Below are 20,279 nucleotides of genomic sequence, written 5' to 3'. Positions count from 1 at the left end.
ACATTTTTTCAGCGCCGGCGCGAAGAAATCGCCTGGGGGGCTTGTTGGGGGCACGGCTGAAGATGCTTTAAGTCGGATGATTCGTAGCAGCCGCCAAAAAAAAAAATACTCCCCCTATAAATAAATAAAGAAAGAAATATAAGAGGAGTAGCTGTGACCTCCCGCCCGAGGCCTACCGCGTTCAATCGAACATACTAGAACTAAACCCTAACTGGGAACGGCACCGCCAAAGTCAGGTTCCAAGCCCAAAGCCGTACCCCCAAAATGGCGCCGCCGTCGCAGGCGGCCACCGGCAAGCGGAAGAAGCAGCACAAACCCGCTAAGAGCCTCGCCGTGAAATCAACCAATCCCGTCTCGAAGAAGACGCACAAGCAGAAGAAGCCGCGCCCACCTGCTGAGCAGGACCAAACCAACGCCGCCGCCGCCGCCGCAGGTGAACCCGCGGGCGGTGGCGTCCTCTTGTCAGCCGCGCTGCCGCCGGCGCGGCAGCTCGAGTTCCTTCTCCGCAGCTTCGAGCGCGCCGCCAAGATGCGCCTCTCCCCACTCGAGCTCGGCGCCTACTTCGGTATGTTCACATTCAGACGAACCACTGTCCCGGGTCCTGTCCAATTCGATTCAGCCTGTCTCTATGCTTGTCTCGCCGTAAGTGTTGGATGGATCATAAAAGATTTCTGGATCCGCTGCGCTCTGTGTAGAGGGGTGCATGGTGCAGCTCGCCGAGGGGGCGAGCCAGGACGTTGAGAGCTTCGGTGACCATGTGAAGGGGGCCTTCGGAGCGACGTGGAAGGGGGAGCTCTGTGAGGGGAAGCTTGTTGAGGGGTCGATCGATGCGGGCAGCCCGGCGCTCCTGGTTATCAGCTTGGGTGCTCTGAGATCACTGGAGCTTCTGAGGTAGCTGCTGTTATGATACTTTTTCTTTTGAAACTGCTGTTGTTATGAATTGAATCGCTGCACTTGCACTGCCACTACCTCGTTTTGAAGTACTATTGTGGACGAGAACTATCAGAAGTTTCTATCATGTATATCTTCAAATTATGGTTTGATGCGGCTGTTGCCCTGTTTTCATAACATCAACGTTTGGTTTCTAGGGGGTTAAAGATGTTTACTAGAGGATGCCGTTCAGTAAAGCTCTTTGCCAAACACATGAAAGTGGAGGAGCAGGTACGCCTTGTCTCACATTGAAAATTTTCTGTAGCATCAGGCTATTGCATTTTTCTGGTCATGCTGTACACCCGTACCCAAAAAATGGGTGCATCCATCTTCAGTGCTAGTTGCAAACGCCGAATCGCTAGGGTTGCTACCAAGATTTTTGAGTCGCTGAGTCAAGTAGAGTCATTATGACTCCGACTCAGCGACTAGTCGGGCCTAGTCGACAATTAGCTTCCCAAGTCGCGGCATTTTCCTGCCCTGCCTCGGCAACTCAAAACCATTGGTTGCTACCTTATTGCTTGTTGTATCCTGTTTGCCTGTAATGTTCACAAATAAAGCAGCTCTGTGCCTCTGTGATTCTGCTACAAATGCTCTACCTCGATTTGGCACATTGATGTTGAAAGAAACCACAACATTATTTTACCATTATTTTTGTGATATCTGCAACCTAGCTGTCATATTCGTGGCTCCCTCTGAACCATGGTCATTACTCTATCTGATGGGTGCTTTGCCATTGTTCTAATTCTTTTGGAGATATGACCTGTTTGGCAAAAAGTAGCTAACCCTATGGTAGCGCAAGACAGCAAAGTAGAAAGCAGAAACAACATGTCAGCAAAATGGCAGGAAATAATCATCCTGCCCGAGCTCAACCATAGTTTCACAGGACTCTAGGTGGCAGGGTGAGCAACACCCGTCTAGGGTGGTAGCCCAATTATGACGCCTTTTCTCACCCTTTCCCAGTCTTGTTTCTCCCTCTTGTTCAACCCCCTTCTCCTCTCTCCGTGTTGTGTGAGACCGTCATCGGTGGCTCGGTTTGGAGGGGGTAAGAAAACTTAATGCTCTTAGTCACATAGGACGGGTCAAACCATATGGACACCTTTTTTCTATTTGATTTTTTTATTTGCAAAATAGCAAACAAGATTGCTGTTAGTTACGGCACGGGCATTCTGATTTATTTTCTTGGCCTCATACTGTTTTTTATTCAGTTATCTCATTCTCTGTGCTAATTTTCACATGTAGGTCGCGCTACTTAAAGATCGAGTTAATATAGCCTGTGGTACACCCAGCAGGTATGCGATCCTGAATGCTCAAGCTTTTGTCTGGCTTATGTCTTTATGTTTAATCAGCACACAACGAGAGCTTAGTATTTGGTGGATTCAAGACCAATTGGGTTCACAACTTTTAACTTGTGGGATTTAAGATTTATTTTAGCTTTTTATAGTTGGAAGTGCTGTGATTCATCTTGTTCACATATAAAAGGATACGTCCTTGTCGATTTGCTAGATTCAAGGTTTTATATTTATCTTCCTCAGAACAGAGCATTTATTGTTTATTGTTGCAGCATATATTGTTCACTTTCCCTCCTATTTTTGCAAAACTAATAGTTTCATGAAACACCATAATATTTTAAGGAACAGTGTCTAACTTGCAAATTTTGGTACGGCACATTTGATTTATAGCTTGACAAAACTAAGCTAAGGCAAGTGCAGCTTGCTACAAAAGTGTGGGTAAGAAAAACTGGCCACAAGCGTGGCAAGATTTAGCAGAAGTTAAGTATGACACATGACTGTAGAATATTAAAGTGCAGCAATGCTTATAATTCATATTATACACATACCTAAAAAACTATGGTTCGCCTAAGGTTAGGCATAGCAAACTGTGGCTGGGAACTGCATGTGCCCTTGGTTACGTCATTTTGTGGATCTTGAGCATATGCTGGTATTATGACGCGCCATATAATTCATATTAGCACCAGTTATTGTCTGCTTCCCAACAGTAACAATAAAAAGTTGGCTGACAAAGCTACTACCCATGTTCTTTTCTATTGTTGTTTTAGACATTAGAGTTTGTTGCCGAAGGGGAATTACTGCTTTACTACAATCTCATTGAAGAAACAAAGTCATGGAGAACTGACAGCAGCTTCTGCTTGGTCATTGATGCCATCTCATGTTGCATACTTTATTCGCCGTGGGCATTGGGCTTGGGCGTGACAATGTTGAGATTAAACTTCTTGATTATTAATCGCTCCAACTTTGGTGTAAAATCTTGTCTGTTTCCATGCGAAGCATGGGATATTATATCTTCTACGTATTTATCAAGTTTGATAAGTAGGTCATATCTAAGAACACTTGTTTTTCTTCTCGTATATTATGTTACTAAGCATGTTATAGGATTACGCCTGTTAATGTTAGAAGTTGACTGAACTCTTACCGTAAATACTAAATAGTCTAGTGGAGGAAAAGATTGCCTGCTGTTAATGTACATTGTCATTCTTTTGTCAAGGTAGCAACATAAATTTTGTGTGCTGTATAGAGCAGTTTTGCATTTTTCTTTCATTTAATCTTTTCCCTTATGCTTGTTCATTTCTTGATCAGAATAAAGAAACTAATTGACATGGAAGCTTTATCGCTGTCACGCGTGAAATTAGTGGTACTCGACATGCAGAGGGACCCAAAGTCATTTAATTTGTTTACGCTACCGCAAGTCAGGTACCACTTACGTCAACAACTTTGGACATTCAGAAATGCTACATGCAACCAGTGCCATCTCCATCTTATTATATTTTCGTATCACTTTTGATGCAGCAACGAGTTTTGGGACCTGTACAAGGGATATCTAGATGAGAAGGTTAGAGGAGGCGACACAAGAATATGCTTTTACGGTGCTGTTTCTGAGAAAGATGCCAATAAAGTCCTAACGCCTGCTGAGTAAATGTCTATACCGTGAAGTAGTGTCCCAAGTACACTTACCGATCGTAGTTGGCGGCAAGATATTACTCCCTCTGGTCCGAAATAAGTGTCGTTGTTTCAGTTCAAATGGGTAGGAATTTTGGTCGGGTGAGGAAATTAGGAGTTTTGGTTGCGATTTTCCAATGTACCTTGGCCCTCCTTGCTGAATGAGCAAGTCTGCAAGACATACAATGTTTCCATGAAACTGAAGCTGCGGTGTTGGAATTCAAAGAATTCATATATCAACTAATGAAAACTCGTGAACTCAAGCTAGGATATTTAAGACCTCCTGTGTAGTGGTGTACATCTGCTATGCTAGTGTTAAACAACAAACTAATTTGGACTCGACACCTTTTACTACTCGTAAGCCAATATAGTTTTGTTTTTCAAGGGAACGTCATTGTGGCTGGTTTTATTGATTGGAAAACATGGTTACAGCATTCACAATTACACTCATGATAAAGCCATCCAGTTACAAGGTATGCGAGAAGAATGTGTTGCTGCATTCGCCCGTCTTGGACAATGTGTGAATTCAACCTTCCTACCGTTGTAAAACGCTCTGCACTAGTCTGTTGATTTCTGACGAGTTGGATTCCTAGCCAATCAAATTAGCCAAAGCAAGCCCATTCTTCCTTCATACTCCCTCCGTCCGTGAATAAGTGTACATCTAGTTTTTGTCCTAAGTCAAAGTTTTAAAACTTTGATCATTAATATCATTAGATTCGTTTTGAAATATAGTTTCATAATGTATCAATCTGATGTCATGTATGCTACTATTCTCTTCTATAATGTTGGTCAAAATTTTAAAACTTTGACTTAAAATAAAAGCTAGATATACACTTATTGGCGGACGGAGGGAGTAGTTAACATGTTTTGACACACTTTAATACTAAATTTAGTCAGGTGTCCCAAACCCGCCTCAAACGTTCGGGTGGACTGCTCGGTCACAAAAATCCAATCCAGACTGGCTCCTTAAACGGGCCTCAAACATTTGGCTGACCGGCATCCCTCGTATCTAGCCCAAATATGATGCGGACCTGATAGCAGTTTGCATCAAACCCTTCCTCCTCCTCCCGCCGCCCTCCTACCTTTCCCTCGCTCGAGCTTTCGCCGTCTGCCATCTTGCTCCCATCCTTACCACCGGTCCCGATCCGCCGTCCTAGATGTCGTCCAGCCCGTCGCTGACCGCCATGACGGAGACTATGTCCACCTTGCCCGTCGACGTCCCTTCCTCTGCTCCGTCGTGCAAGGCAGAGAACATCGCCCGGAAGATGCGGCGACGTCGACAGCGAGAGAGGGAAGCAACGGCGGTGTAGGGTGGTGCGGACATGGACGAGCAGCCCGGATGCATGAGGAGCAAGCAGCCCAGATGCAGGCAAAACAAGATGCAAGCATGGCTTTGGAGCAGGCGGCATGGATGACGTCCGGCCAATGATCCGGCAAGCGAGTCATCCGTCACACTCAGACATGGATTTCATTTTGGCATGTCCGGTTTGTTGAATTATGATTTCCTTTCCTTTGTTTCAAACTATTGAATTCGGACAATTTGTATCGTATGGTCCACGCGCATGAATATCAGAATCCACATTTGAAGTACGTGGATGTGCAGCGCAAGATATAAGGGGCCGCTCTCCGCAGTACTTTGATTCAAATTATCATTATTCATTACTTAGATAATCTCCATGATAGCATTAATAATGATGAGCTAGACTGAAACCCTTATATGCCTCCATTTGTTCCTTGCCATACCAATATAGTGCAAGGAGTCCTATTAGAGATGGGTGAACCACCAGTTTCAAAAGAATATTATGAAGTGTTCACCGACAACAATAGTCAAGGTAAGATTTTAGAGAAATTGTAACAATCTAACCCTCTCGTTGCAGATATATGAGAAGACATGTTCACCATGCTCAGTGCATCATCTCTCGCTTGAAAGTGAGTACTTATTACTTCGAAAGGTAAATAAAAATAGCGTAACGATTGTCTCAATTTTGCTGCACACCTCCTTGTATATTTTTTGCAAAAATACAGTATCTAATTAACACGAGGAGGGAGGGCAATTTTTGTCACCAAATCGTGTAGCTCCAGAACGGAAGATGGGGTGCAGTACGACCGGGGCTCGTACCAGCTCCAGCAGCGAGAAGAAAACAGTTCCAGACGAGAAGATGGGGTGCAGTACTTTAGAAATCTAGGAATACAATGTTTGTGAAAACGGGTGCACTGCCAATTCGGAACCTTTTTTTTTTTTAGTGTATCACAAACTAACAAAATGCAAAATTTACCCATACATGCTCTCCTCAGTGAGCAAAATACTGACGTAAACAAATTTCTCGAACAAACCATGTGTTGAACTCCGATTGGCGAAGGAAGGTTTTGTGCTCTAGGAAACACCTTACCAGCAGGATGGCTGTTGCACGCCAAAGGGGTAAAACTCCGTGATTGCGATGAGCTAAACAGAACTTAGTCGAACTAACTACCTATCAAAATTATTGTTGTCTAAGTAGTTCATCAAACTTCAACATCCAGCTCAGATACCTACAATAAAGTGATGAAAAACTAAAGTATGTCAGTACGAGAACATAATGCCAACAGATCAAAGTTCTGTTTAGAAAGTAAAACTAATTACGTATCAAAGCAATTCGCCAACGGACTTCTGAGAATATAAGTACAGAACTGATTTCTGGTGTGCATTTAAGAAGGTTTTGCATAAATGCCATCAGCGATTCTCACAGGCTTCTGAGAATTCTAAATGTACATCAGTTCTGTCAGTATTAACAGCCTTTTCCTGATTCCACATGAAGTAATGGATACGGAAGGTCCAACAATATGCAATTGCATCTTGATCCGAAGTGTGTAATGTCTTTAATCCTCAAAATCACTCCCTCGCTATCGGTTGTAATAACATCTTATATTATGGGACAGAGGGAGTAACATGCAAGGTAAATCAAGAAAATGGTTTACTTCTATGTGGCTTTCAGGTTTTATTCACATGTTGATGCAAAGTGCAATAAAATTCTTCTCCTCAGGCTTTTCAGGGTCTCACTACAGAAATACCACAAACAAACGGGCAACAAAGATGCAACTTTTAGTTAATATATAAACATATGAACAGCATCCTGAACAAAGATTTAAATATATCCGATGAAGACTCGCCATTTTATGTAAGCAAGCAGTTGCTATAAAAACATACAAATAAAGTAATGTAATACATATATTAAGTTTGTTTGTTTATGGAAATGGTGGGGTCCTGCCATCTTTTCCAAGGAACGTTACATCTTTGATTGAATGATTCCATTTTAGAACTTATCAGTGAAGAGGACTTGTGGTGGAAGCTGGTAAAAATGATAAACATCAGGTTGGTTAAATTTTGTCAGTTCAAGGTAGTACGACCTTGATGGCTGTAACCATATCCAATACATAATACCCAGCACAAACACTCATATACGTGAGTATGGGGTGAATAAACAATTAAAACAAATATCATTGCCCGTGGGAAATTTGTGTACACATTGTAGACACATCCAGGTACAGCCCGGCCCAACATGAGGTGCGGGAGTTAACCTAATTGAGGCCACTGTCTTCCCCGTCGAAGGGAGCAGACACTCAAGCGTGCTCCTCCATGTTGCAAAGCTAAAGAAGTACAAACAGCAAAGCCAAAACATGTGTTCTTCACATCCACCACTGGGAATGATTGTGTAAGTGCTGCTTCATCAAGCTTGAACACCGGAGGGCACCTAATTATTTTTATGACATATTAAGTATCATCCATTACCGAAAATAATTTTTAAAATGTATCTCATGCGTCTCTATCATGATGGATAGGCTGTACCTGGCTACATCTTGGCAGATGCAGAACCCTACTTCAGTACTACCTACATCACTTTCTTATGTGTAAGTACTTGATATGTATGGAAATCCATTTTAACACTATCTAACAGTAGAGCAAAACACAGTCCACAAAATAGGACAATACAAGTCACAACTACTGGGTTGTGGCGCTTAAGATTGGCCTTCGCTTACAGAACTCATTGTAGAAAAACTAGGCCCACAAAAAATAACACGAACCAATAATTATGCATGAGTAGCATCTGCATGAGATGCAATGCAAGCAGATAGGTGAAGAAAATTTATTCCAGCCATGCCCTTTCCAGGCAAAGGTAGTCAACTGAAATTCCTGCCAGTTCAAAACTAAAAGGGTACCCTAACTAAAAAGGATAGAATTCCATAGCGAAGTTATTACGAATGCATGCTTCGAAACTAACAGTTAGTCCTTTTAAAAGATCGGTTGTGAACGGGAAACATATGCACCCTACATGATGTTCCGATATTTTTGATTAGTTAAAATTAGATGGAAATTTGATTGGTGAGACGAATGTAATTTATAAGCAAGAAAATGCACTAACAATTAACAATTTCTCATATTCAGGAACTGTAACAGACTGTCACTACAACCACAGCAGAAATAGTAAAGCATTTTCTGCATAAGGATACAGAAAAAGGATACAGCTGACGGTATTAACCCAGATGCCTGTATTACACAGTATACTGCAAGATCATGTCAAACAGCTGTGTAAAATTAAGTGCCAGACAATAAAAAGAACTAAAAATATTGCAAATGAGTAAGCATACCTGAGATCAACAGGAAAATGTACTCTGTTTTTCAGTAATTCAGATCACGCATCATGGTATGCTTCACGAGGATCCTCATCAGAATATCTGCTTTGGGGATCATATCTATCACTGAACTGGTCTTTATTCCCAGGTATTGATCCATGTCTGTTCTGAGTAGTTCTGGTTCTATCATTGCTTTTATCTCCTGGCATGCCGCCATATTCTCTTTCCGAGGATTTTGGTGTTCGTGTGGACCATGCTGAACGATCACTTGATTCAGAATGGTAATCTGGGATGTTCTTTTTATACTTATTACCATATTTCCTATGATCATTGGTGTTTCTTTTATGTGTGTAATCATGCCGGTCAGAATAGCCTCGATTCATTGCATTTCCTGATTCTCTGATCCCTCCTTTCTCATGCTCAGATACATTTTGGTGACGGTGTCCACTATTTTCATATCTTATGTTCATATATGAATCCCTTGTGTCATGGCTCCTTGATGCAGTATGTGGTGAGTTCTCACGACTACGTAATCGAGAACCCAAAATAGCCTTATCACAAGAGCTTCCTTGGTAAGCGCCTCCATTAGAATTGGTCTCAAGTATATTTTGTGCAATGTCACCAGGAGGTTCCCCCAGACCTGCTTGTTTTATTTCCGCCATGTGCTCATCAATTATGTCTCTTAATATCTTCAAGATATAGAAAAGAAATTGAAATGTGTCAAACATGAGACCCATATCTTGGTCCAGACAAGTTTCAGAAATTAATTTAGCAAGAGGGTATGCAGCATGCACAAAGGTTCCATCAACATGTAAGATTGATTAAGCTTAAAAAATGAAACTAACTTAAAACAGAAAATTTAGGGAAAACAAAAATTTTGGACCTAATCAGATACAAATAGGACATTATAGTGGGATGACATTCCCTGTCAGGCGTACCCAAACAGTGAATAATGTTGCACACAACAAAATTTCAATGTTAAATCTACTCCGTGTTAGTCCCGTGCATCGATAGATACAAAATTTCGCGATGCATAGCTTCGTGAAACACTTTATTTCTGAGCTGGATATTATCAATGCGTTGCCCCGCGCATCGACGAACAATACACCTATACGCTTGGCTGGTCAGCCGAGCTGGAGCTTGGAGGCCACCCCCGATGGGGCAGATGAAAATCAATGTGGACTGTGGGCTTTCCGACACTAATGGGTAGGAGCAGCGGCAGCAGTATGTAGAGATCATAACGGATTGTATCTGGGTTCTTCGGCATTGGTGGTTCCCGGAATTACTGATCCGGCTGTCTTGGAGGCCATAGCCTGTCGCGAGGCACTTGCACTAGCAGAAGATCTATCTCTTCAGAGCTTCATGGTGGCGTGTGATTGCAAGCCAGTAGTTGATGACATACATGATGGAAAGGGAGGAGCTCATTTGACAGTGATTAGAGAAATATTGCTTCGTAGATCAAATTTTAGTAGCTGTAGTTTCATTTATGAAAAGTAGAGCATTGAATGTTGATGCACACAACCTTGCCAAACACTCTCTGTTGCTTGATCAGGGTCGCCACTTGTAGATTTTCTCCCCGCATGACCCAGCTTGTATCCCTCTTAATGTCTGAGTTAATCAATAAAGTGTTGGCACCCAAAAAAAACATTATTTTTGTTGTTGCTTGACGTTATAAAAAGAAAAGCAACAGGGGGAGAGGTGGTCTGCTGTGATACAAGGTGGGATTGGTTTTTTCTGATTTATTTTTTAAGCAAACAAAGTATATATAAGCTAGTTAAATTGATTTTTGAAAAGTTATATTTTTCTATTGTGTATCGTTCTTCCTTTTATTTAGACTTTGTCATATTACATGAGAACAGATGAACAAGAGACAAGTCTAACCATGACAGTGAAGACCTCCAATGGCTCTGACCTCTGAGTATGTCTTTCATTCAGAAGAAAGGTCAAATAGAATTTACATTTTGGGGATGGTTTGGGAGAAGTATTTCTCTGATTATAACATATATATGAGTAATTTTCCACCTCAAAAAATTAACATGCATACAATCTACTCAAAGATTTAATATGTTCCATGTGGGCTCAGCACTATACCCGGCAAGTTTAAGTCTTAGGAAGTCTGATTTGAGTATGATGGTTTTTTTTTTGTTCCGTAGAAGGTTTCCCTACCGTGTTCAGGTCCGAGTCAGTTTAAAGAGTCTTTAGTTTCTAGGTGATGTAAACCGCAGGCTATATTATATCCCAGACTAGTATTGAGAAAAACAAGCAGTAAACATATAAACAGAAAAGGGAGGGTCCTCCTCAGCCTTATCTCCCCTTGACATCACGGTGTCACACACTCCCCTTCAGCCAACCAAGATACGCCTGAAGTGGAGGCGGGCAGAGGGGTTCAGCTGCAGCAGAACCAGGTCGAGGCTACGCGTGAAGAAGACCGGGACCCACCAGCAGAAGAGGAGAACTAGTCGCTAGCGTGTGCGTATGACAGTGGGGCCCCAAGCCAACTGGCTGGTCTATTTAATGTAACAGGGTTGCTGTACACTGTTCATGTATGAAGAAAAGTCTGAAACGCTCTCACCAACTCATTCTCATACCTCTCGATCCCCTCCTGTTCCACCGCTGCGCCACATCCCTCTGATCGGCCGTAAAATCCACTGTGAAGGATGTCCGGTTGCTCCGGCGACTAGACACAAAATCCCAAGCAGGGTAGGCTCGATTCGAGACGTCTGCAACGACGCCGCAAGCCATGCCTTCTGCAAAGACGAAATTCGTGTTGCAGGCCATGGAAGGGGCGCAAAAAACTCTGGAGGAGCTGCTCCAAAAAATTTCGTCCCTCTCCACCGAAGTCCAACAACTAGGCACTCAATTGGCGGATTTCGGCAAGGGCCTTGACACAGTCAAGCGCCAGCAGGCGACCTACGAGGTGGCGACTCGCACTGCAGCATCGACAGCGGTCGGGACCGCCGGTCCTCACCTACCATGGGCCGCCTCTCCTCGACCTACCCCAACGTCCACCCACCGTGCCCGAGCGTCGCATCGAGCACCAAGAGCAGCCCCGGGGACACAATGACCGCCACCACTCCCCTTCCACCGTTGTCGCGCGACCACTACCGCCACAAGCCACCGAAGCACGATTTCCCGCGCTTCACGCGCGACGCGCCACTGGCTCGACCTCTGTCGCACCTACTTCGACCTCTACCAAACGCCACCGGAGCAGTGGGTGACCACCACCGTTTTGTGCATGGAAGGCCACGTTATGCTGTGGTGCCAAGCGTACAAGTGTCTCCACCAACTCGGCGACTTGCCACGTTCATCGCGGCAATGCACGCTGAGTTCGGCCAGGACGAGTTCGACGGCCTCCTCCACCGTCTGCACCACCTCAAGCAGATGGGCACCATCACTGACTACCGCACGGCCTTCGAATTGTTTATGTACCATCGCGGAGTTCGTCATGCTGGATCCAACCTTGAATCAAAAATTCTTCGTCTCTCAGTTCGTCAATGGTTTGCGTGACGAGGCACGCATGGGTGTTCATCAGCATGCACCAACAAGTGAGTCGAGAGCGGCTGCCACGCATCACGCATCCAGGAGGAGGAAGCGGAGCACAATCGTCCACGGGGTCGCCCTCTGGTGTTCGCGCGTGTTCCGCCTCCACCATCGATGCCAGTGGTCACGGTTGGGCCGGTGCAGCCATGAATTTATGGCGCCAAACGAGGCCTGGCGACTTTGGCCACAAGCGGCAACTTTGGGAGTTTGGGCGAACCAACGACATGTGTTTCAAGTGCGGCGACAAGTACAGCAAGTACAACCACATCGGCCAGCTCCTAACCATCAAGGATGGTGACTACGGGAAGCTCCTGCTTGACGACGCAATCCATGCCCTCGAGTCTTTGTACACGTTGTCGTGGGCACTGACAGGCACTGACAGGCACGATACAGTGTGGGCTCTGGTGGGTAACCAGGTCATGCTACTTCTCTCATCCACTTCGGCAACAACACCCACACGTTCGTCAACGTCACCTTCGCCGAGCACAGGGGGTGTGCCGTGCAAGACGCCATCCCGGTGACCTTTGACACGAACGGCGACACGCTGCAGTCCACAAGTTCACCACCGACATGCGTCTTCCTGAGCTGGGCGTCTACGATGCAGTTCTCGACGTGTACTAGCTAGCCCAATTCAGCCCGATGAACCGTCACCGAAGCCTCAAGACCATGGAGTTCCGCCATGACAACAACATCAAACTACAAGGTGTGCCCACTCCTAGCGCCTGCCCTCACGGAGATTCACGTCGAGCAGCTCTGCAAATGGCCGCAAGGAAACGAGGTGTGGGCGCTTGCGATCGTCGACTCGACTCACCTCGCCGACCAAGACGCACCACTACCACCGCCTTTGCAAGCTCTTGTGGACGACTACGATGATGTCTTCCAAGAGCCCAAGACGCTGCTGCCACATCGCGTGTTCGATCACGCAATTCTGCTTGAGCCGAGGCTCCGCCACCCAACACACTCTCGTACCGCTATTCACCACTCACGAACGACGAGATCAAGCGTCAGCCGTTTGCTGCTTTGGTGTTCCTCGTCAAGAAGGACGATACCTGGCGGTTCTGCATCGACTACCGCTGCCTCAACACATTACCGTGAAGAAAAAGTTTCTGATGCCGATCGTCAACGAGCTCCTTAACGAATTGGCCGGTGAGCGCTATTTCTCCAAGGTCGACCTTCGTGCCAAGTATCATCAGATACGCACGTGCCCAGGCGACGAGGCCGAGCCGGCGTTCAAGACCGACCATGGCCACTTCCAATTTCGGTGATGTCGTTCGGCCTCATGAATGCTCCAGCAACCTTCTAGTGCCCCATGAACTATGTCTTCGCTCTCGTGACGCACAAATTCGTCATCGTCTTCTTGGATGATATCCTGACGCACAACGCCTCTTTCGACGAGCACTTTGGCCATCTTCGTCAGATGATCGACACTGCCCCAACATCAGCTCTACGCCAAGTGCTCCAAATGCTCGTTCACGTGGCTCTCCATCCACTACCTCGGCCACGTCATCTCGACTACTGGCGTTGCCACTGAACTGGAGAAATCAGCCATCCACCGCTAGCCCCAACCATCCTTTCCGAAGGAGCCGCGGGCCTTTCTCGACCTTACCGATTATGATCGCAAATTCATGCACAATTATAGTGTGATCACCAAGTCCCTGGAATTGCTCCTCAGAAAAAATGATTTCAGTGGTCAAAAGCCACAACAACTATCCAGTAACTGAAGCAGGCAATGACTACTACCCCGGTGTTGGCCCTGCCGGATTTTTCGCTGCCATTCACCGTTAAGACAAACGCCTGGGACACTGGAATCAATGTTGTCTTGATGCAACAAGGCCATCAGCCGCGTGCTCGATGTGAACAACCGCAAGCTCTTAGTCAACTAGAAAGAATTTTTGGCGGTGATGATGGTGGTGGATCATTGTCGACGCTACCTTCAACGCGTCCAATTCAACATGTGGACCAACGACAAGTCTATGCACACCCGGCGAGCAATAGCTGGGGTTCGTTCTTGAGCGCAAAGCCATAGCCAAACTAGGTGGCTTGCAGTTCAGCTTCAAGTGCCGGCGCGAGGCAGAGAACACGGCGGTAGATTCTCTATTGCATGTGGCCATCTACTCATCATAACAACAACCTCATCTTGCCAACCCTCGTGGATCCAGGAGGTACGCAACCCTTATGCAAGTGACATGAAGGCCTCTGAGCACTGGCAGTTCGCAACCAAGATGACTAGGGCCATGAACTGGATCGCGGCGTGATAAGTACCACGACAGGCTGCCAATTGGTGACAATGTTGCGCTGCAGATGAAGCTCATCACCAAGCTCCACGCCTCCACCGTGGGTGGCCATTCTGGCATTCGCGCCACTCACCTGCACCTCAAGAATCTGTTCTTCTGGCTGGCATGAAGGTCCACGTCGAGGAATTTGTCAAACAATGCGCCGTTTGCCAACAGACGAAGCACGAGCACGCTCACCCGACGGGCACACTACAACTGCTGCCGATTCCGGCACGCATATGGGGCGAAGTTACCTTGGACTTCATTGAAGGATTGTCGCGCTCGGCGGCGCCATCATCATCCTGGTGGTCGTCGACCAGATGTCCAAGTACACACCCACTTCATCCTGCTACATCATCCCTTCACTGCTCCACAAGTCACGTACGCCTCCTTGGACAACTTCATCAGCTCCGCGACGTCCCAGACTCCATTGTCTCGAACAAGATCTTCACCAGTTCCTTCGGGCAAGAGTTGTTCGCGCTTGTGGGCACAAAGCTGCTCTACACCACGGCTTACCATCCACAGGACAACCAGAGCGAGCACGTCAACCACTGTGTCGAATACTACCTGAGGCTGCGCCGTCCACGACACCCTCGCCGCTTGAGTTTTGGTACAACTCCGGACACCATAGTACGACCGGTTGTACGCCAATCACTCTACGACAAGACGATGGGCTCTCTACAAGGTCTCGCGGGGAAGCACCGACAATCCACCAACATGCTCAAGTCCCATCTCCACGCTCAACACTGCATGAAGCATCAGGCGAACCGCAAGCACACGAAGGGCGAATTCATGGTTGGGGACCAAGTTCTATTGAAGCTGCAGCCCTACGTTCTATCGTCTGTCATCAGCAGGCCATTCCTGAATCTCGCCTATAAGTTTTTCAGTCCATACAAGATCCTCCCTCGCGTCGGTTCTCTTGCCTACAAGCTCGACTCACCGCCGGGCAGCAAGATCCATCCGGTTTTCCATGTTTCGCAGCTCCAACCCTTTAAGGTGGATCACACTTGGTCTTCAGCAAACTACCTGCACCTCCCGACCTCACGATCGGTGACCTGCAGCCACAAGCAATTCTTGAGCGTCGTCACGTCAAGAAAGGTAACGCGGCTATTCCGCGGGTGCTCGTTCACTGGGCCACTCTGTCGTAGCGAGCGCGACCTGGGAAGACTATCACGTGCTCCAGCAACATTTCCCGGGAATGGACCTCGACAGCGGAGATCCATCCCAAGGAAGGGCAAATGCCATGCACCCCCCTTCAGCCAACCAAGATACGCCTGAAGTGGAGGCGGACAGAGGGGTTCAGCTGCAGCAGAACCAGGATGAGGCTAGGCGTGGTGAAGAAGAAGAGCGGGACCCGCGAGCAGAAGAGGAGAACTAGTGGTCGCTAGCGTGTGCTTGACAGCGTGGCCCCAAGCCAACTGGATGGTCTATTTACTGTGTCAGGGTTGCTGTACAAGTGTTCATGTATGAAGAAAAGTCTGAAACACTCTCACCTCTCTCTCTCTCTCTCTCTCTCTGCACTCACCTACTCCTCCTACCTCTCGATCACCCTCTTCTCACCTACCAATCCATTCCCTCATGTTCGATCCATAGCAGGGTCGTTACACACAGCACCCAAATGCAACCTTCCGGTCCCCGACCTCCCACCAGCCACCACTATCAACTATCCCCTCAGGAACTTATGCCGTGACAACTTTTAGGATAACTTAAGAGAAATGAAATTACTTGCAAATTTGAAATTTAAAATGTACCTCTGTTGGATTTCGCTTCATTTTCTTCCCACGGTAAGACATTCTTCTTCTCTTGTAATCCCGTTCTTCAGCTAGCAGCTCCTCCCTTGTCTTGGACCTACCAGATTCCTTTTCAAGTGATGAAGAGAAGTAAATAATTAAACTCTAGTAAATTCGATAGTAGTGATAATTTATGAAATTTGATCATTTATCACCACCCATTCATAATTTTTATGTAAAATATCTTTATATCCCTGTGTAAATAAAATTTAAGGCCCATTGAGAACGCAGGAATTCAAAAACATAGGATGACTGCAGCAATTGAGATGCCATGTAACATCAATTCCTACACGAATCCAAAGCATAGGAATACTTTAAAACTGCCATTTGGATACCAAAAAGGAAAAATGCAGAAAATCTGGACACAAGGAGAAGAAAACATGAGGCAAGACCTCGTGTTTGTTTTTCTCCAAACTTCATGTAAATTGCCCAATTTCATAGGGATTTCATAGGAATCTTTGTGAGCCGTTCCTTTATTCCGAACAGCACCGTAGGAAGTTTTCCTATAGGAATTAAATCTCCGAAATCCATACCATTTTCCTTTGTTCCAATCATATTATGTTTTTTGATGTTTTTCGATGACTCGGCAAAACCTTGATTTAATAAATATTAGTAAACAAAGAGAATAAGCATGGAAAAATAGTACTCCCTCCGATCCATGGGAATACATACAGATCAAGGTTCAGAAAAGAAAAAGAAAAAGCCTAGCACTGCTACTGCATGAAGCAGCATAAATTGAAAACTCCACATACATTATGTTCACAAAAAATTTGTCAATAGTAGGTTAGTGTAAATCAAGAGAACAATGGAGCATGTAGAAATATCAGCATGGTATCTGGATTCTAGAGAAGTACTTCTGACGAAGTGCATGACTTTACCTGGTTATCCATTTGACGTGGTAGAATTCCATCATAATCCAGAACAGCTCTGTAGTTTGGTCGCTTTGAACGCTCATCACAGCCTTGCTTCAGTATTTGTGAATATTCAAGTAACCTGTCGAGAATCAAATGTATTGGTCATGGTTGAAATTTCTTACCAAACCAAACTAAACTAACTAACTAATCACAATCTGAGGAAATGCATTCCAATGATGATTACTCAACATCATCACAAATTACAATCTATGTGCAACACGCTCCTTGAGCAAGATCTGCATGAGCAGTGTCAGAGTTTGTTTTGGACTGAACAGTGTCATCGTTATTTATTAAGATCTGCATGAGCATATTTGCTTGATCTGCATTGTTGGATTAAGTAAGTAACAGTAAGGTTCAAGAAGCATACAGCTGATATTTGGATGGGCGTGGTGCTTGCAGAGCCCTAATCTTCTTATCCAGGGACAACCTCTCATGTAAGGCTGCAATGGCAGCAGCAACCTGGGAAACAAAAATAAGGGATGTCCCGGTATCTCTCAACTCACATCCTTTTTCACTAGCGCCTCCAGCAACACCATCTCCAACAAGGACAGCCAAACAAGACCCCAACCTAAGAATTGCCTCCTTCACCGCCGTAATCGCGAAGAACCAGCCATTGCCCTTCCCATACAAAACCTCGAGCTGCATCGCCAACCACGAGACACCATCAACCAGTCTGGGGCACTCGAACCGCACAGCCCTCGGATCAAGACGAAACTCCTCGCCCTCCCCCTTGGGCAGGCGTTCCAGCGAGCACCCTGCCTCCGCCGCCGCCGCCTTCAGACACAGCCTGACCAGCACAAACATATGGTCTCGACTGGCCGCATCAATCACGATACCATATCTCGGTGAGCTCGCGAGCAACCAGCGCCGCAGCTCGACTTCCCACTGCAGGGCGCCTAGCCGCAGTGCCTCCACCACGCGGGCCGCAGCGTAGGAGTACGCCCCGGGGGGATGGTGGCTGCCCCAGGAGTCCACCTCCCGACGTAGGAGGCAGAGCTCAGACGGGAGGATGCGGGGAGGAGAGGAGAGGGTTGGGGCGGCAGTGGAGGAGGCGAAGTCTGCACACTCGGCGGCGAGGAAGGCGGGGAGGGAGGACGAGGCGGGCGGTTGGTTGGTGGTGCGGACGACGGCTGGGCAGTCGTGGTAGGGGGCGGGCGCAGCCGGGAGGGGGAGGGGGATTTCGGAAGTCGGTGAAGAGGGGAGAGATGGGAGCGGGGTGGTGGGCGCAGGTGCGGGGAGTGTGGAGGAGGTGGCGATCGTCGCCGTCGTGGTGGTGGAGCAGGCGAGGAGTGGGGAAGGGACGGAGGATAGAGCGGAAGAGGCGGCGGAGAGGAGGGACCGCAGGTGGGCGAGAACGGACGGCAGGGCAGGTGGTAGAGGCGGCGTCTCCATGGTAGGCGAATGAGGAATCTGGTTCGGTCGACGAACGAAGCCTTAAAATTTAGCTCCGCCCCACAAAACACCAGCCAAACGGAATAACTTGTCTCATTTTTTAAACTGGAGCTAGATGAAAGTCAAACATTCATTCTCTATAGTGGCTAAATTTCGTGTTTTGACCCTTTTCCGATAGAAATTCAGGATCTAACCCTGTTTGAAATATTTTCGAGATTTGACCCTTTTTCCTACCGCCAAGGCCTCTGGCGGACGAGGGCCCTACCGCCAGGGGCTCTGGCGGTAGGGTCCGGGCAGTTATTTCGCCCGAAACCCCCGCGCCCCTGCCCATCTACCCCCCCTCCCCCCTCCCGGTCGGCAGTTCCTCATTTTCTCCCCCAAGTTGTCCCTCTTTCCCTCTCTCATCTCCTCCACTCCCCCCCTTGGATCTTCACCAATTCTTCACCGTTTTGGCGGATCGAGATGGCCCCGAAGAGAGAATCGCAAGCTCCTCCGATCCATCCAATTAGTTTTTGCAAACTTGCTTCCGATTCGACGCATTATTTGCTTCAAATCCATCATTTTTTTGAACTTAGATTGAAATTTTTTTTGGCCTAATATTGTTTTAGCTTGATTCTAGTTCCAGTTCTTAGTTCTTTACTAAGTAGTGGTAATGAATATGAACTATAATCAATAGTTCATATGTTAGTGTTAAGATGAACCCTAGTTCATAATTTTTTTGTTAAAAAAATTATATGTAATGCATGTGGGAGGAATTGATTGTAGGTTGATGATGCATGTTGATATGATGATATGAAGATGTTGGAGGAATTTTTTTTTACAAATATGATGATATGATGCATGTTGGAGGATTATTTTTTGTTTAAAAATATGATGATATGATGCATGTTGGAGTGATGATGCATGTTGATATGATGATATGAACATGTTGTTGTGAGATAATACATTGAAAATTATTGTTGGAGAATTTTTTGATGCATGTTGATATGATTAAAAAGGGGAAGGGATTTTTTTTTGATATGAGTAATGTTGATATGATTTGATCCATCATGGTGACATGATGCATGGTGATATGATGCATGGTGATATGATTTGATTTTTTTTGTGATATGATGCATGGTGATATGATTTTGATATGACGTGCTTACGATGTTTTTGTTTATGAATTTTTATTAAGGCGGCCACCTCTTGCGGACAACATCGGCCCACGGTACTCCATGCTTGACTACGCATTCGACAAGGGTCATCGTGCCCGTTTCATAGAGAACGGAGAGGTAAGTAATATGAAAGAAATATTGATCAAAGTTTTGAGATTGATGAAAATAATTTCCTAATTTTGGCGTTCACTTTTTGACAGACGCTCCAGCCACTGCGCATGAGGGGTCACGGGGTTCATGGGCATATGGACTACGACGAGCGCTACGCGCCGTTCTTCAAGAGAGCCTGGCTGTTGGGTTTCGTTTGCAGTTCAAGCGTCAGCCGCCGACGCTTGTCCACGTAGCTCTGACAGCTCTGATTGACCGGTGGCGACCGGAGACCCATTCTTTCCATCTCCCATGCGGGGAGATGACGGTGACCCTCGAGGATTGGTCGATGATCACTGCCATGCCGCTCGAGGGTCATGCACTGACCGGGCGAGTGGAGAGGACCAACCTTGCAGCAGAGGGTTACCACCCTCATCGGCGGCTGCCCCGATGCTAAGGGCAACCAACATCCGGTGTGTCGTTGTCCTGGCTCTCGGAGCACCGGAAGACATGCCCCGAAGACGCTGATGAGATGACTGTGGAGTGGTACGCGAGGGCCTACCTGTGGTATATTCTCATGGAGGTCATGTTTCCAGACGCATCTGGGAACTCTGCCAACTGGTACTATCTGTTC

General features: G+C 46.3%; 2 protein-coding genes across 4 annotated transcripts; one reads left to right on the top strand and one right to left on the bottom strand.

The window, feature by feature from the left end:
- Positions 1-178: 178 nt before the first annotated feature.
- Positions 179-4,154, top strand: LOC119364035 (uncharacterized protein C3orf26 homolog). The gene is made up of 6 exons (XM_037629434.1): positions 179-565; positions 696-891; positions 1,089-1,161; positions 2,170-2,219; positions 3,525-3,638; positions 3,735-4,154. The coding sequence occupies exons 1-6, from the start codon at positions 265-267 to the stop codon at positions 3,859-3,861; spliced, it is 861 nt and encodes a 286-aa protein (XP_037485331.1). The 5' UTR covers positions 179-264; the 3' UTR covers positions 3,862-4,154.
- A 1,776-nt stretch (positions 4,155-5,930) lies between these two features.
- Positions 5,931-18,416, bottom strand: LOC119364033 (U11/U12 small nuclear ribonucleoprotein 48 kDa protein-like). 3 transcript variants are annotated; one of them, XR_005174619.1, is made up of 6 exons: positions 17,377-18,416; positions 16,974-17,088; positions 16,057-16,164; positions 8,508-9,181; positions 7,708-8,423; positions 7,340-7,612 (listed from the first exon to the last, which is right to left on the bottom strand). XR_005174619.1 is itself a non-coding variant. In XM_037629433.1 (5 exons), exons 1-4 carry the CDS (start codon positions 18,399-18,401, stop codon positions 8,552-8,554), a joined length of 1,878 nt encoding a protein of 625 aa, XP_037485330.1. In that variant the 5' UTR covers positions 18,402-18,416; the 3' UTR covers positions 5,931-6,413; positions 8,508-8,551. The 3 variants fall into 3 exon arrangements, 2 of the variants coding, with proteins under 2 accessions (XP_037485330.1, XP_037485329.1); XM_037629433.1 differs by lacking the exons at positions 7,340-7,612; positions 7,708-8,423 and adding an exon at positions 5,931-6,413; XM_037629432.1 differs by having other exon boundaries at positions 7,340-8,423.
- Positions 18,417-20,279: the final 1,863 nt, after the last annotated feature.

This window comes from Triticum dicoccoides, chromosome 2B, assembly GCF_002162155.2.
Source record: "Triticum dicoccoides isolate Atlit2015 ecotype Zavitan chromosome 2B, WEW_v2.0, whole genome shotgun sequence".
Lineage (NCBI taxonomy): Eukaryota > Viridiplantae > Streptophyta > Magnoliopsida > Poales > Poaceae > Triticum > Triticum dicoccoides.
Note: the sequence above shows the minus strand (reverse complement) of the source record. Positions and strands in the feature narration are given on the sequence as shown.